The sequence below is a fragment of the Molothrus aeneus genome, chromosome 13, assembly GCF_037042795.1.
Source record: "Molothrus aeneus isolate 106 chromosome 13, BPBGC_Maene_1.0, whole genome shotgun sequence".
Classification (NCBI taxonomy): Eukaryota; Metazoa; Chordata; class Aves; order Passeriformes; family Icteridae; genus Molothrus; species Molothrus aeneus.
This window is the reverse complement of record NC_089658.1, coordinates 17,204,236-17,219,716: the sequence shown is the minus strand read 5'-3', so window position 1 is coordinate 17,219,716 and position 15,481 is coordinate 17,204,236. Positions and strand designations below refer to the sequence as shown.

Here is a 15,481-nt window from a genome sequence, read left to right as displayed (position 1 = left end):
GGGAAGCTCCAGCGTAAATACAAAGCATGTGATTGCCAACTCCCCATTCTTTCCCTCCCTGTTAGAGTCCTACAGACTCCTCATGTAGCTCTGGGAATAAGTGTGGTTCAACACTCATTATGTTCCCTTTATTCATCTGTGTGCTCACATAGTGCTAATAACAATGCAGCACAATAAAAGATAGCACCAGAGCCTTAAATTAAACACAGCCTTTCCAGTATCTCAGCAGGGTGGCAGGCAGGCGTTCATTTCCAGCTGCCTTTCAGCAACCCCATTAATAAATCATCCTGATTTTCCTGGAAGGAGAACTGCTGGGACATCCTTCTGTTCTGGGGGCAGAATCACGTTCAATATCCCAAAATTATTTGTTGGACATGGGCGTGAAGTTCAGGCTTGAGAATTGCAACTGCCAAAAAATCCACAATCTTCTTCCTCCTTCTTTTAACTCCCATTTATGCATTTATACAGTTTTTTCCTGCTGTTCCTGTGCACCAGTGTAGGTGCTGTGCCAGTTAATGAGCAGCATTTCCCTGGTATGTGTTCAGGATGATCACCCTCTCTCAGCATATCTGTCCCTAATGATCTACCCAGACAAGCTCTGCATCAGCACACAGTGGAACACTGGCAATCTTTGATCCCTGAAATACATCTGGACTGAGGCAGTGGCCAGGGTCTTCTGAAACAAGGGGAATGTTGGAATTCTGATCCAAATTGAATTGCTTACACACAGCCAGGCTCAGATAAACAGCCTGAGTTCTCTTAATATTTCCCTGCTTACCCTATTTTTCAAAATGTTTGTTGTTTTGATTGTTCCCTAAGATATCTCTCCAACTTTCCTCTGGCTTCATCACAGGAAGGCAAAGAAGGGAGAGACCCAATAGCCTCAGTCAAATAAGTCTTACTAGTGACAGTCCTGCTACTCATTTGCCAAGAAACTGTTTATCTATGCAGAATAAATCTTAAACTAATTTTTAATAGTGCAATCTCTACTAATAACTTGCATAATGACAAGGCTTTTTTCAGTAGAAATTTATGTTTTAGGAGTGAATTGCTGATCAATTTAAGGGTCTTGCATGGACAGAATACAAGATTCATTTATGTAGATTAATGACAGTGTTGTCAGCCTCAAGATCTACAAGAGTGGAATGTTCACCATCATAACCCATGAATGCTTTGTGAATAACGAAGATTATGGTGATAATTCCCATGGCTACAGGAAGAATATTGTGACTCTTCCCTTGTGTGGAAGCAGAACTGTAGGTTTCATTGGAAAAAAAAATAGGTATGTATAGAAAATTATGAAAACACCATTTCTAGTGACGCTTTAGGTGAAACTGTTAGATTCTATAATTTATTTTTCAACTGAATGTTGATTCTTATTACAGTGCAAGCATGTGGAAAATTTCATAATTGCATAGGCAATCTTGTGGTAGAAATTGGCCAGATATGGAACTGATCTGCTTCCACTGAGCTACTCTTTCATTTCAGGTATCTTGAGCCATCTGATTAATGAGGTCTTTTTTCAGATATTTCAAAAGTTTAATTAAGAGTTGAATGTTTTCTCCCCATTCAGGTTTTCAGTCAGATGTCAATCTTAGTCTTGACCTCATTGTTTAGAGATGCTCTGACCTTGCCAACAAAGTAATGGGGGTCTCTGGTTGTTGTCATTAGAAAATTGGCTGTGATGGGATCATTGGCTCAGCTGCCAAAGAGGATCGATGTGGGATCTGCAGTGGAGACGGGAAAACCTGCAAGGTGGTGAAAGGAGACTTCAACCACACCAAGGGCATGGGTGAGTAGCACTCGGTCTGGTTCTCCTGCTTGCTGGAGGAGAGTTGGGGCAGCAGTAACAGCTCTTCCTCTTGGAAAGCACTGGAGTCACCTAGCCAAAACAGCTCTAGGGAGCTCCTAAGGAGCATAAAACAAACCCCAACTCACTTCAGCTGTGATATCCCATCTGCTTCTTACTCGGTCGCCCAGACACCAGCCACTGCCTCTGCCTGAAATTCAGGCTGAAGTTGTGTTTCTCATTCTGAATGCTACTGATGCTGGTGATTTTAAATAGGAGACAAAATCACAGAATCTTTCCCAGTGGGAGGGAAGTTGGATTTCAGCACCATCTTTGAGGTCTCAGAATGATGCATGTTGCATGTTGTAGATGATTCATGTTATAATCAGAATATCTCAGCTAAAGGAAAGAGCAGTGCACTCCCCTCTGAATATTTTTACTGATTCCCTGCCAGCAAAAATATCCAGTATAGGATATAAGACTTTTCCCTTTCTTGTTAAACATTAATGTATGTACAGCTTGGTGTTTGAATTAGCCTTTGTTCCAGGCTTTCTGTACTACACTTCTGAGAACCCTGTTATCACACACCCTTATTAGCCAAAGGGAGGGAAAGCCATGTCCAGAACTTGGAAGCTGCTCCAGGAGGAAACAATTGTCCAGAAAAAAAATTATTTCCCCTTCAGTGTATACAGAACTGGCATTTCTGTATGGAGAAATACATTCAAAGTGCTGCTCCAGGGCTGAGTTCCACAAAGCACATGAAAATCCCCTCTAAGCACACATTTCAATTTAGTGGCTAAAGCAGCAGCAGTGCTTAGCAGCTCCCTTTAGTCCAGGTCTCAGCTCTGAAGTCTGAGGCTCTGATTTTGTTCACTGACCTCTTCCTCTGCACCTCCTCCTCCTCACCTGTGGGGCCAGCTGGAATCTGTCACCTCCTGTGAGATGCAGGTAGATTTCCCACCTGCACCACATCTCTCTGGAGTACATCTGTGTGCTTGGCCAGCCTGTTGAATTGTTTCCTGCATTAGTGCCTTTGACTCTTTTGTCCCAATTATTTTCCACCCACTTACACCAAGTCTTTTGCATTTGATGCAAGTGGTGGGAAAGGTTCCTCATTTCCATTGAAAAAACCCCATCTATTCTCCATTTCTGTGGCAGCTCATACAGCTTTCATGGATTTCTTACATGCTGCTGAAGAGTAGCTATCTTTTTTCCAATGAGTCTACAAAACATCTTGTGCAGATAAATACAAAATTTCTGGGTCACTGCCAGGAGGTTGCACCCGTTTCCAGCTACACGGCCTGCTTGAGGTGGTGACTTTACAAGGCTGTAGGAGCAGAGCAGCTTCAGCCTTAACTGGCTGCCAGGACTCTGCAGGAGGTTTTCACCCCCAGTGCCCTGGAACCTAATCAGAAAGAATTCCTGATGACTCATGGGCAGTGTTCAAGCATTCAGATTCTCTGCTGATCATCTCAGACACACAAACCTGTCAAAGTGTTGCTTTGTCAGTGCAATGTTTCCACCTTTAGCCATCTCACGTAATCTAGAAGATAATTGTTTTTACCAGTATAACCTCATAACCATTTATTAGGTGTTTTGTTTTATTTTTAATTTAATTTTGAAAGTCAATTACATTTTATGTGTGCTTCCGTCCATTTCTGCTCACATGCTGTTTTGCAGAATCAGGTCCTCAGATGAACCCACTGAATTTCATGCAGTAAGCAAAGCTCCAGGTCTGGGCATCACAAGTGAACGTGGCATTACTCAAGGGAAAAAAAGCTTTTTATTTTTAATTGACATTTAAGCAAAAATGTGCAAAAATTTGATGGAAGCTGGAGCAAAGAAAGATCCACAATATTCTGCTGATAACAACTTCAAGGTTTGGGTGTGTAAATGATGGCACAGTTCAGTGGCAAATCCCCACCACCTGGCTGCATTCCAAGTCAAGGCCAAGACCCTGAGTCCAGTGTGCTGATTTATTATTTCAAAAGAGAATAGACTTCAAACATCAATACATTGATTGTTTTGGAGTGGTATCTGTTTGGGGAATTGCAGCTGCAGCCTTGAGCCTTGGCTCTGCCCATAGGACTCCTCTGCTTGCAGGATTGGTCCCTCTGTGTCCTGTGATTGCAAATGATGTTGTGGAGCCCTGTGAACTGAACTAAACCCCTGCCAACTCCTTTCTGTTTCTTAGTAACCAATAGTCATTGTAAGAAGGTTTCCACATGTGTGATGGCAAAGGCAAAGGCTGTTCCCAAGTGTTTCTCGTGTAAGATACTTGAATGCTGTTTGCAGTGTCAGTGGGTGTCCGTGAAATCCTTTGGTGTTGGTCCTTTATCTTCATTTTGTCGGATTAGATGGGGAAATTTGGTATCAAAAGTCATGGATAAACTTCAAGTCCTTTTACTGTTTCACTTGCCTTGTCAGAGATATAATGCAGATCCTTTCCTTTTAGGGAACATATCTGTGGAAAGGAAGCCAAATTTTCATGCACCAAGCAAAAAGAACCAGGTCTATTTCTTTTTTTTCCCCAACTTTAATATCACAGAGGTTCTGCCACCCTGGTGGGAAAGATGGTGGAACATTCAAAGTGCCTTGTAGGAGATCCAGCAGTTCAGCTCCTAGCACCTGTGATCCAGGGTGATCCAACTGGAAATGGACCCCATTTTTCTGCTGGAGAGGAGGTCAAAAGCCTTAATTTATGATGCTATACATCTCATACACTTGTGTGCAGCTGGCTGTCTTCAGCAGGCCAGCTGAATGCACTGTTTAGACTGAGGTTTCCTTTCGACTGGCAGCATGCCTTGTACCTATTTCTACAAAATAATTTTTCAAAACCAAACACAGAGTTGTTTTGAAGTCCAGCTCTGTCACTCTGCCACTGTAAAGGGGACCTAGAAATGAAGGACAGCTCTTGGACTCCTGTCTGTTGGGGAGCTGATTTATCACTGACAACTTCCCCAAGGTTGTGCCTGTAATGCTCAGAGACCTGGATCTGTCTCTCCTGATTTTTCTCAGCCACATCAAGATTTTCATTTATTATTGTGATTCAAAATAATTTATGGTTATAATTCAAAAGAATGACCACAGATGTTTGGATTTTCTTTTTTAATGGCAGAATCTAATAAGGTGAGATATGCCAGTTGTTGTAACTGTCATTTTGGAAAAGTACACCTTTGCTAGGAATTTTTCTCTTTAAGATGGTAGAAAAGTAGAGGTTTTATTGCATATGCTGTTTGTCCAGCACTTACTAAAAGAATTTTGAACAGTAGTGCTGTTGTGCTGGCTGGGAGCATCTTTAGCCAACACAAAAATATCTTTTTTTATCAATAGGGTGCACATGTAAATTACAAGAAAATAGAACTCTACCTAATCTTTAACTCAGAGATCTCTTATGGGTGTTTCATCAGAACATGCGAGTTAGAAATCCCAGTTACCAACTTTGCAGCAATAGTAGGAGGCTTTGAAATTCATCCATGGCTCTTCAGAGAAATTATTTTCTTACAACTGAGCTATCCCATGGCTGGAAGTGGACTGGTGCCAATGCAGGATTTATTCTCAAGCTAAAAGCAAAGGAGAATTATCACAGCTATTCAGGAAACAGACGCATAATTTGCACTCCACTGCAACAAGTAGCAATCAGCAAAAGCTGCAAGGTGGGAAGGAGATGGAGTCTCAGCTGATGCCTATCCCTGAAATACCATGGGAGCTTTGCTGGCCTTGGCTGGCAGGTAGGCAGGACAGCCTGATCTCCTTGGCTTCTACCCCGAGATCTTTGTTCAAAGCACTTTTGGGAGGTTTGGTAATGGGCTGGGCACTGTTGACCTTCTCACACCTGATTTTGGTGTGTACAGGGATAAGATAGGAAGGTGCAGTGCCCAGGGGGTGCTACTTTCAGCCATGGGATCATTTGTCCTTCACCTCTGGGTCCGTCTTTCACTGCAGTGTGAACCAGAAGAGTTTTGCAGTAGATCAGTGACATTCTGAAGTTCACACTAAACTTTCTGTTCTTTCTGGGAGTAATAACAATGGCTAACAATGGATTTTTCTGTGTGGGCTGCTTTCCTCTTGCAAATCTCTCCAGCATTTAATTGAAGATACAGTAGCCACTGTTCACATATTAATCTCCTTGATGACAAAGCCACCTCTTTGTTCTGGTGTCTCTCCTAATACGAGTTATACCATAAAATTTGTATCTAGGATTTGCTTCAATCACAGTCTTACATTCCTGAGACACTGATGTAATGCAGATTATCCAGAAAGATTGGTGTGTGCCAAAGTAACTGTTCCCAAGGTGGAGTATACTGCATGCAGCACTATAAATTATCAAATAATGAAGTTCCCCTGTTGTATTTTCAAAGCTTCATCTTAACACGCTGATTTATGGGTGAAATTACTAAAAATACTGCCTGATAGTTGCCAAATCTCATCAGTCTTTAACCAGTTCCTCATTTAAAGATGAACTTTAAGCCCAACCTTGCAAACCCTGGCCTTGCAGACAATTATCCTTAGACCTAACAGAGCTTTGAGAGTCCTTGACTGCCAACTCTGAGACTTTTTTTGGTCATTCCAGCTGACACTTGATAATCTTTCTGGCAATCTGCCGTTACGGTTTGCTTAATAAAATGTGCCTGGAAAACACTGGAGGTGTTTCCTGGTGCAGTCAAAGATCAGGAATCTGTGACCACAAGCCTCCCACCAGCTCTGAGGACCAGAGTGGAGTGGTGGAGATGATCCAAGTTTGTACCTGTGGCAAATATGCATGAGTGATATCCAGTCTGTTTGCAGCAGAATTCGACCACTAACTCACCCAACATCGCTAGAGGTAATGAATGAGTGTCCAGGTGCTCCTGGTGGGACATGCCCAAGGGTTCTGCTTCACCTCTGAGAGGACAGGCCAGATCCAAACCCCTGCAAAGCATTTGGGAATTCTCTAACGGGAGAGTGAAGGTCAGCAGTCAGGTTTGTGGCACAGTGAGATAACACAGTGTGTTTCTTTTTATTCAGGAGCTGTGAGTGCAGCCCCCCAAAGCCACCAATCAGGATTAGAAATTACACAAGGAGAAAAAATCTGGTGTGAGACCAAACCAAACAGTCTCCAGAACTAATACTCTATTAATAGCTCACACTTGACTATTGTAAAATGTAACATAAAAATCACCTTTCCACGTGGTGTTTCTCTCATGGCACAGTGATGAAATGAGTGTATTTAATGGCTTGAGCTGAGCCTCCAGCACAGCTCCAGAGCTTGCTCACCTCTAAAGCAGGTGACACACTCCTGGCTGCTGCTGGGTCAGGGGACAGACCCAGAGTTCACTGAACTTAGTGACTGCCTTCCACTAAATTCAGAGTAACTTTGTCTCCAACCCCAGCATGATTTAGCTCTGGGCATTTGTATCTGGTTTAAAAACTAAATAAGTAAATAGTCCCCTAGTAGGTACTTTAAATTTCCTGAAACTTGGGCATGTTCCAAACTGGCTTCCTAACAGGGGTGTTCAGGGTGTATCAGGAGCTATTTCCTTGTGACAGACTGTCACTGGTCACACTTTTGCTGTGTGTTCATGTCTTGAGTAGCTGTTGGTTGGGTTTACATGCAGCTGCGTGGGATGCAGTGAGGATATTTGATATCTGACTGTATTGACTGTGATTTGGTATCTCAGCTGATGAAAAACCAACTCCTGGCAATGTCTAGGATAAAGCCCAACATCTGTTTGCTCTGATTTCATAACAGATTTCCGTATTGCCTTTGTAAAATTAACCCTGGAAGTAATGATTTTTCCTGGTGAAACCCAGGCTGGAACAGCAGCTGGGAGAGCCTCTGCTCTGGCTTCTGTGCACAGACAAGGTCTGAGCTCTGCTGCCCCTCTCTCTGGTTTTCCTGCAAGGGATGAGTGACCACTTCTGACATATCCTGAGTAAGGGAGAAGTAATTGAAGAATAAAAAGTGCAAAGAGAATTGAGCTAAAGGGTGAGATGAAAGTGTCATTCAGATACAACAAATCAGGGAAAGAGAGAGCCTGTCTGGCCCAAGTCAGCTGCCCACCTTCTGCACCTGATGAAAGCCAAGAACTCAAGCTTTACTCATGAAATAAATATTCAGGAAATGAATCCACCATCTGAGACCCCAAATCTGTCTCACTCCATGTCACAATGGAAGGAGAATCACTTAGTCCTGAGGTGCAAGAGACTGTCACCATACTCCTTGGAGTCCTCCCTGTATCAGCACAGCAAAAGCAGGGCTACACTTTTATCCCTAAAATAGCTCCCTGAACACTGCTAAGTGCTAAAGGAATCGCTGCTCCCTGTGCCAGCACTTCTCCAGCCCATTGCTCAAGACAGCCTACAATTCCCATAAAGGCATCACTGACACACAACAGCTTCACAGAGCCATTTAAAGCAAGAAAAGTGGATGAGGGAACATACAGGATAAGCTGCTTAACATCTAAAAGAAAGAGGACAGCAATAACCCCAAAAAGGTGCCAAGTGATATACTGCAAAGTAAACTGGGTGGCCAATTAGAAGGAATCAAGTCATGGTTGTGATGAGATTACTGTCATCTACAGAGGCCTGATTCAAAGTCCATTGAAGCCAGTGGAAAAACTCTGCCTGGCTCTTTGAAATGGGCCCTGCTGTTCCTCTGCTTTATTATTTAAAGGCACCGCTTCCACCCCATGGAGCAAGTCTGTAACTCCACGTGTCTCCATAGTGGGGGAAAAGAGGCTGCATTTCCTTGTAGCTCCTGCTTATTCCTACTGTATTCTATAAGTCAAAATTGGTCTTTGAAAAATTGTTTAGAGTTGGCCAGTGGTCAGTCCTGGAGAAACTTCCAGCTCTGTTATTGCGTTAAATCTGAGCTGTTGAATTTTCAGCAGCCCAGTGCAAGGAGATCATTATCTCCTCCAGAATTTTTGTACAGAGCTGAAATGTAAATAAAAACAAACTTTTTCCCTCATTTTTTCCGCTAATTCCCTCTGTTCAGTTTTAGCATCATCAAAACGTTTTGTAGAAGTGAGTCCTTTCTGACACCACAGCCTTGACAGGGAAGACAAAGCAGGAGCATCTTTTGGAAACATCATTTCACATGTCTGTTCTGTGCAGTGTTGCTCCTGACAGTCACACTTTGCAGTGTTCTCATGCATCCCTGCCAGTACTGCAGGAAAACCAGGGTGATTCGAAGGGTGCAGATCTAATTAGAGCTAATTAACAAGGCTGAAGTCGCAGCTGAGCAGCACTCATGCATTTTTGCTGAAATGTTAGTCATGACCACGCCTGTGACAGCAGTGACAACTGGCTGCCTGCACAGGGGTCTCATTTGGAGTGTTTCTCACTCAGTCTCCAGCCTGGAGTTGAGTTTTTCTCAGGGAAATGTGGGATGGCTGCTCCTGGCTGGCCCTGCCTTTATTCACCCCTTTTTTGTTGCTCTAGGTTACATCGAAGCCGCTGTGATCCCTGCGGGTGCCCGGCGGATCAGAGTGGTTGAGGACAAACCTGCTCACAGCTTTCTGGGTAAAAAGACCAAAGAAAAAATGTTTTTATTAAAATTCAGCTGTTTTCTTTTAAAAATGACCCTTCTCTAAGGGACCTGTAAGGTTTGTTGCTGCCAGGGAGGGGCTGGTGATTTGAGTCTTGCTGCAATGTCTGCTTTTGTGGCTTGGTTTCATGATGTTTGTGATGTGATAGTATGTGACACTTACAGGCCCTGTGCAACCTGGAAGGACCAGAGAGTACTTTTATATACAGACAGAAGAGTTCCTGAGCAGAATTTGGCAGTGGTTTGCACAGGGCTGCCAGGAGCACACAGAACTTCAGGAGGGAGTGGGGAAGAGAACAGTGTGTTTAGAGAGGGGAATGGCAGAGGTACTGGTAGGAAGGCGCCCAGCTCAGTCTGAAGCAGAGGCAGGACAGGGCAGCTGATATCCCTCAGTAACCTGCTGCCATTTCCTACAGCAGCACAATTTCACTGGATGCTGTACCCAAGACCTGATCCTGCATTCTGAGATGGGCTTGGCTGCAGCCTCTAGTCCACTTGCCTCTATTTTATCAGGCAAAAAAATTTGTTTAATCCTTTTGTCATTTCTACTTCTGCATTCCTTTAGAGGGGAACAGGCATCTCTCCTCCTTTTCCTATTGGGAAAAGAAGGTTTAGACATGGCTGATGGGTAAGATTTGCATGTGAGGTTGTTGTAGGGCAGAGTCTGTCAATGAATTTGTTGTTCAGTTACTCATTGCATAAATTAAAGGTCAGAATGGCATTTGTAAAGTGCAGCCAGTCAGTTACACTGAGGATCTGTCAGTCTGGTCTTCTGCCTCTTCTCTGCAATGTTTGAGGCATTTCCTTCTCTGTCATTACTAGATATTAGACAAGGGGTTTTATCCCCATCTACTTGTAGGGAGTCCAGGTCACAGAAATGCTCCATTAGCCCTGAATTTACACAGGAAGCCAGTGGCAGAGCAGAGGCTTCAGAGAAAATTGCCCAAGATCCAAAAAAACCCCAACATGGTCCCAGAGCTGCATGGCCATGGAATTGCTTCCAGAGAGGAAGGAACTCTGAGAGGATTGCAGAACTTGTCACTCTCTTGTTTGTGAAGAGGAAACTGAGGTGTTTCAACTTGCTCATGGCTATTCAGGGAGTCAGAACAAAGCTCAGACCTTGGTCTCTGATTTCCACATCTTTTGATTATAATTCTTCATCTCCAGCCAAAAGGAGATGTTAATATCCAGCACTGGAATATCGGATGCTGCTGAAAACGTTTGCATGGTGGCTGTGTCAGGGTTTCAGCTCTAGTGCTACTGATTTTCTGTCTTGAGATGTTGCTGCAGTTGGCAATATCACTGGGAAAGATGCTTTTGTTCTCTTTCACTCCAGATCCAGAGGAAAAAAGGAGGGCAGATTATGTCATTCAGTTGCCCTTTGATCAAAACCATTGGCATTTGTGCCACTTCTTGGTAGGAAGGAATATCACCACTGCTCCTATTTCCATAATGCTTTAGCCAGAGGATCCCGCCTACACATGAGATGTTTGACATAGCAAAGCCTGGTGGAATAATAGGAGCCAGTGTTTCTTTGGGTTTTGCAAGTGCTCTGCCTTCTGGAAACCAGCCTTTTTGTTTGTCTTGGTGGGGTTTGCACAGGGTATTTGGGCTTTGGCAGATAGCAGAGCACTGAGAGTCTTACATGAGTTAGAAACTCCCTTCCCTGGGACAACATAACCTTGACTAAAGCAGATGGTTCCCCACTGGGTGGTGAAGATTAGGATTGTGTGTTTTTGAGAGCAGGAGCTGGCCCTGTTTGCATCACATAAAGATAGATAAAAATCTGGCTCTTTTAAAGCTTTTAGTGCTTTCAGCTCTTTGGTTCATGGTCAGGAGCCAGGAGAACCTCTCTAAGCTTTCCAGGGTTTTCTCTTTCAAGGAACACTCGACACAAAGAAAAGATACCCAATGCCTTGCTGAATTGAGATGAAGAATAGCAGCAGGGGGGTTCCATAGGGCAATAAAGATGACCAAGAAAAATGTCCCAATCACTCTTAAATTCAGGTCTGAGTGTGGAAGGATTTTCTATTTCAATAGCACTGACAAAGCTGAGTCCAATCAGGTCCTATTTCTACTCAGAACCAGGTACAACATTCTGGAAAGAAGCCCAGCATAATTTGGAATCATTATTCCATGTGCTGGGAGCAGTGCCTGAAGAATTTCCCTCCACCTACAGGCAGCCCACGCTGGCTGCCTTGGCTGGCTGTAACTCTCAAAAACCACCTTGAACAGGAAATGCCTGGGCAGTTTGTGTCCACAGGCTGGGAAGCAAGCTGGAGAGACCCAAGGTGGAAATAAAGATCTGACTAGATGCCAGGTTTAGAAGTTGATTGGTCAGTTCCTGCCTTCCAGCCAACAAGAAAAACAGAAGTTACAGGTTGTTGCTGGGGTTCCTATTCCTCCTGCTCTTCTACTGTACGAGTTTGAATTTAGTCCTGTCACCTCTGGGGCTGGGCACGCAGCCAGTGGTTGTGTGTGACAAAAGCCATTGGAGTTCCCTGTGTCTGAGACATGGAAGGTTTTGTAGCTGCAGCAGTGATCTTGCTGATGGGATAATGAAGGCAAACAGCAATGAAAACACTTGGGCTTAAGTGCTCTGCTCAGTCCCCAGTGCAATTCCTGCAATCCTCGAGGAGCACCTTTGGGAACAGGTCTGTTTCCAAACTCTCCATCTCCTCAGCCACTAAGGGAGCAGTGCCTGCAGCAATCAAAATCAAACCCTGCCCAGAAAAGAGGTTCACAAAGATGGAACATTGGTTTTCATCAGCAAATTATCTCCCTTTGAGGGTGAGCTGGAACCAAAGCATGACTTGAGTCACTCAACCTCTTAGTTTGGAGCACATGCTGGGCTATCTTTCCTAGTCAGCCATGCTGCTTGGAGATAGTTTTATCTCACCCACAGCTTTGATCTGCCTGGAAGCCACTAGGTCTTGGCAGAGGAAAGCAATCCTGCTTCAGAATTGTGTCTGCAGCTTGCAGAAGGTACTTTGTAAACTGAGGAACAAAGCAGAAAGAGAAGTGAGCCACAGGGAGACACATTGCTGCAGCATGCAAATGCCAGGGCACCATCTTACCCCTGAGCTGTGTGCCAGGGGAAACTTTCCTCAGAAAAAATACTCTCCCACTTCAGTTCCCCTTCACCCTGATTTTGGAGCCTCTGATGGGACTTGGAGAGCTGTCAGGAAGGTTGTGTGCAGCAGGACAGAAATCCACCTTTTTCCAGGATTCCCAGTGTAGATGCAGAGAACATTGTGACCTCCACTGGCTCCAGATTCCCCCAGAGTTCAGACATCACAAATTATATATACATATATATATATCCTAAGCACACCCAGGAGGGTTTGCTGGCAATGGAGGCTTGGTCCAAAGGGATGACAATAGGAGATTTCCTATTCACTTGCAACACACTCAGTTAAGTGAGAGCAAAGTTCTTTACTGGAAGAGAATAAAATAGGCATAAGATGCTAGAGGTTAAAAAAACATCTTGTTAAAGGCTTAGCCAAAAGACACAGTTAACCTTGAACTAAGTAAGCCCAGTAACATGTGGGATATTCTGTCTGTCTGCTGTCAGGGCAGATTTGATCACAGTGACTGGATCTCCACAAAGGGACCTGGCACTTTCTGCTGCAGCAGGGTCTGCCAATTTTCTCTTCCCTCAGTGCATCACACCAACATCTGGATAACTCTGCTTCCCTTCTAACACAGAAAACACATCAATCCCTAAATCAGCCTCCACTGATGAGTCAACAGTAATGTGATGCCGTTGTGGCTGGAGCTGTCTTTGAGTGTTTGAAGGACATCAGTGATCCTGATGAAGTAGTTAGGCTGGAAGAAAGGACACACAACTTCCAAGAATCTTTTCTTCTCAATATTCATCTTTCTTCTGAAGTTAAGCTTTCCATGTTTACCTTAGTGAGGCACAAAGGCACAGGATGGGTGTGACCCTACAACACCTGACCTTATGCATTTGTGTCCAGCACTTGGACCCTGAAAAGAGGGTGAAAAGAGGGTGGCCAAGTTCACATTTTGCCCAGCCCCTGCTTTGTGACTTGACTTCTCTTTACAGCTGTGACAGCTGAATGTTAATTTTTTCAATGCTTGGTTATGGAGCACACACAAACACAGCATCAGTTGTATTTTGCATTTGCAAATCTTCACATGTGTATTGACAAAGATTTGATTGATCTTTTCCTCAAGGAAAGTTTAGGAAAATGTGGTCTCAAAATCTGGAAACTGAAAGAAAATTCTGCTTGGAAACTAAATTGCAGATTTGTCTTGTTGCATTTGAAAGGAGAGTGTAGAGATAAATGATCTATGAATCTTATGTTAATTCTTCAAAATACCTTCATCAACTGAAGTCCAGAATATATCCAAGTTAGAAACATCACAATGGGCCTTTTAAAAATGGAGGAGGTTTTATCCTTTTAAACTCACATCCATTACAAGGTTTCTGCATCTTGTGCTTGAGGTGCCTTGAGACAAAGGCTCAGTAGTCTGTATTGTAATTACAAATTTGCTCGCATTTCATTCCGCGGTGTTTGATTCATTGCAGCTTTAAAAGATTCCAGTAAGAGATCCATTAACAGCGACTGGAAAATTGAGCTTCCTGGTGAGTTTCAGATCGCAGGCACCACTGTCCGGTACGTGCGAAGGGGGCTGTGGGAGAAAATCTCTGCCAAAGGACCAACTAAAATACCACTGCACTTGATGGTAACTTTATATCCTTTGTTTGTGTTTCTTAAGTGATGCAACAGAAAGGGTTTATATCCTAGCTGAAAGTTAAATTTTGATTGTTTGCTTCCTCACCACAGTGTTCTTTTGCAGCATTGCAGGGGCTGGAGAAGCCCAGCTCCCCACTCAAAAAGTGATGCTCCATCCTGGGAGAACAGGCAGTGTTCATTCAGCTCATGTCCACTGCAGGAAACCCCAGTAATGTGTCACAGACCGGTCCATTCTAGGGGATGTAGGTTCCCAAGGACCTGAATTATTTCTTGGACATACCTGATCACACACATAAAAGCATATTTGCTGAAATGTCTTTTTATCTTATGCCAGAATGTATTCTGTGTTTAAGTATTGTTCTCTTATAGAAGAGGTGCAGATCTAGCATGCACAGATGATATATGTGAATTTGAATCTAAGTAATGACTTAATTACACACAGAAATGTTCTTGTTTTCTCTGTATTGTTTTTTCAATTGTATGTAGTTTAAGGTGTTTTTTGACATTTTTTCCTAATGTTCAGCATAGCCCTTCTGTTAACTCAGCTTGGTATTTTATGAACAGCCATGTGGCTGAACATGAATGAGAAGTCCACAGGGGTGAGAAGAGCAGCACTGTGGTCCCAGAGCTGTCACTGGTGGGTGACAGGGTGACCCATGGGCCAGTCCCTTAATGCTGGTGTAACCTTAACATTTGTATTTGTGAGACAGCTGTAATAATTCCTGTCTCGTATATCTGTTCCTGTTTAAAAGTCTGCAGAAAGCTTTACAGGTTCTGTAGCAAGGTTTGCATAGAAAGTATATTCGTTTTTTCATTGTTTCCTGTAACTTTTTTATTCTATTCCATTTTTTTCTGTGCTGTTTCTTCTCCTTGTGACTTTTTGCCATGTTTGTTCTCTGAAGACTATCTGTAAGCACTGCTAAAAATCAGCATTCTCTCTCTTCCCTCACCTGATTTTTTTGGCTTGCTGGTGTTCATTATGCAACACTTCCTGACACAGTTTGAAAAGCTCCAAAGATGCCTGAACTTTCCACACACACAAAAAGCTGACAGTAATATCCACTTTGTCAGTACCTTCTTTGTGTCAAAATCTGCTGCACAGGGACATGAGGGGTTTTGTCTTTGCTTTCTCAGACAGATGGGTGAGTTTACAGGCTCACAGACCAGTGTAATGCTGGATTCAAAGAAGTTACAGCTGGAGTAGTCAGAGGCGCAGGGTTGGGCACACCAGCACCTTCCTGGCTCACCTGTGTAGTCCTGGGTGTGCCCACTCAAAGGAGGTGTATTACAGGTGTATTACACCCTCTTCACCATCAGAAACATCAGCTTCTTCTGGACTTTGGCCTTAACACAAGCCTTCCCTCCTGAAACCAGGATTCTAACAAAGTACCTTGTACTGCCAAGGTCTTCCCAAGCTCATGTGAGAAACAGGAGTTG

General features: G+C 43.5%; 1 protein-coding gene across 1 annotated transcript in view; it reads left to right on the top strand.

Moving 5' to 3' along the window:
• ADAMTS17 (ADAM metallopeptidase with thrombospondin type 1 motif 17) overlaps window positions 1-15,481 on the top strand; it is a 152,030-nt gene that overhangs the window by 101,118 nt on the left and 35,431 nt on the right. Inside the window, exons 15-16 of the mRNA XM_066558883.1 lie at window positions 1,672-1,792; window positions 13,876-14,033. Of these exons, the coding sequence (XP_066414980.1) occupies window positions 1,672-1,792; window positions 13,876-14,033 (279 nt within the window). The remainder of the gene's footprint in view (window positions 1-1,671; window positions 1,793-13,875; window positions 14,034-15,481) is intronic.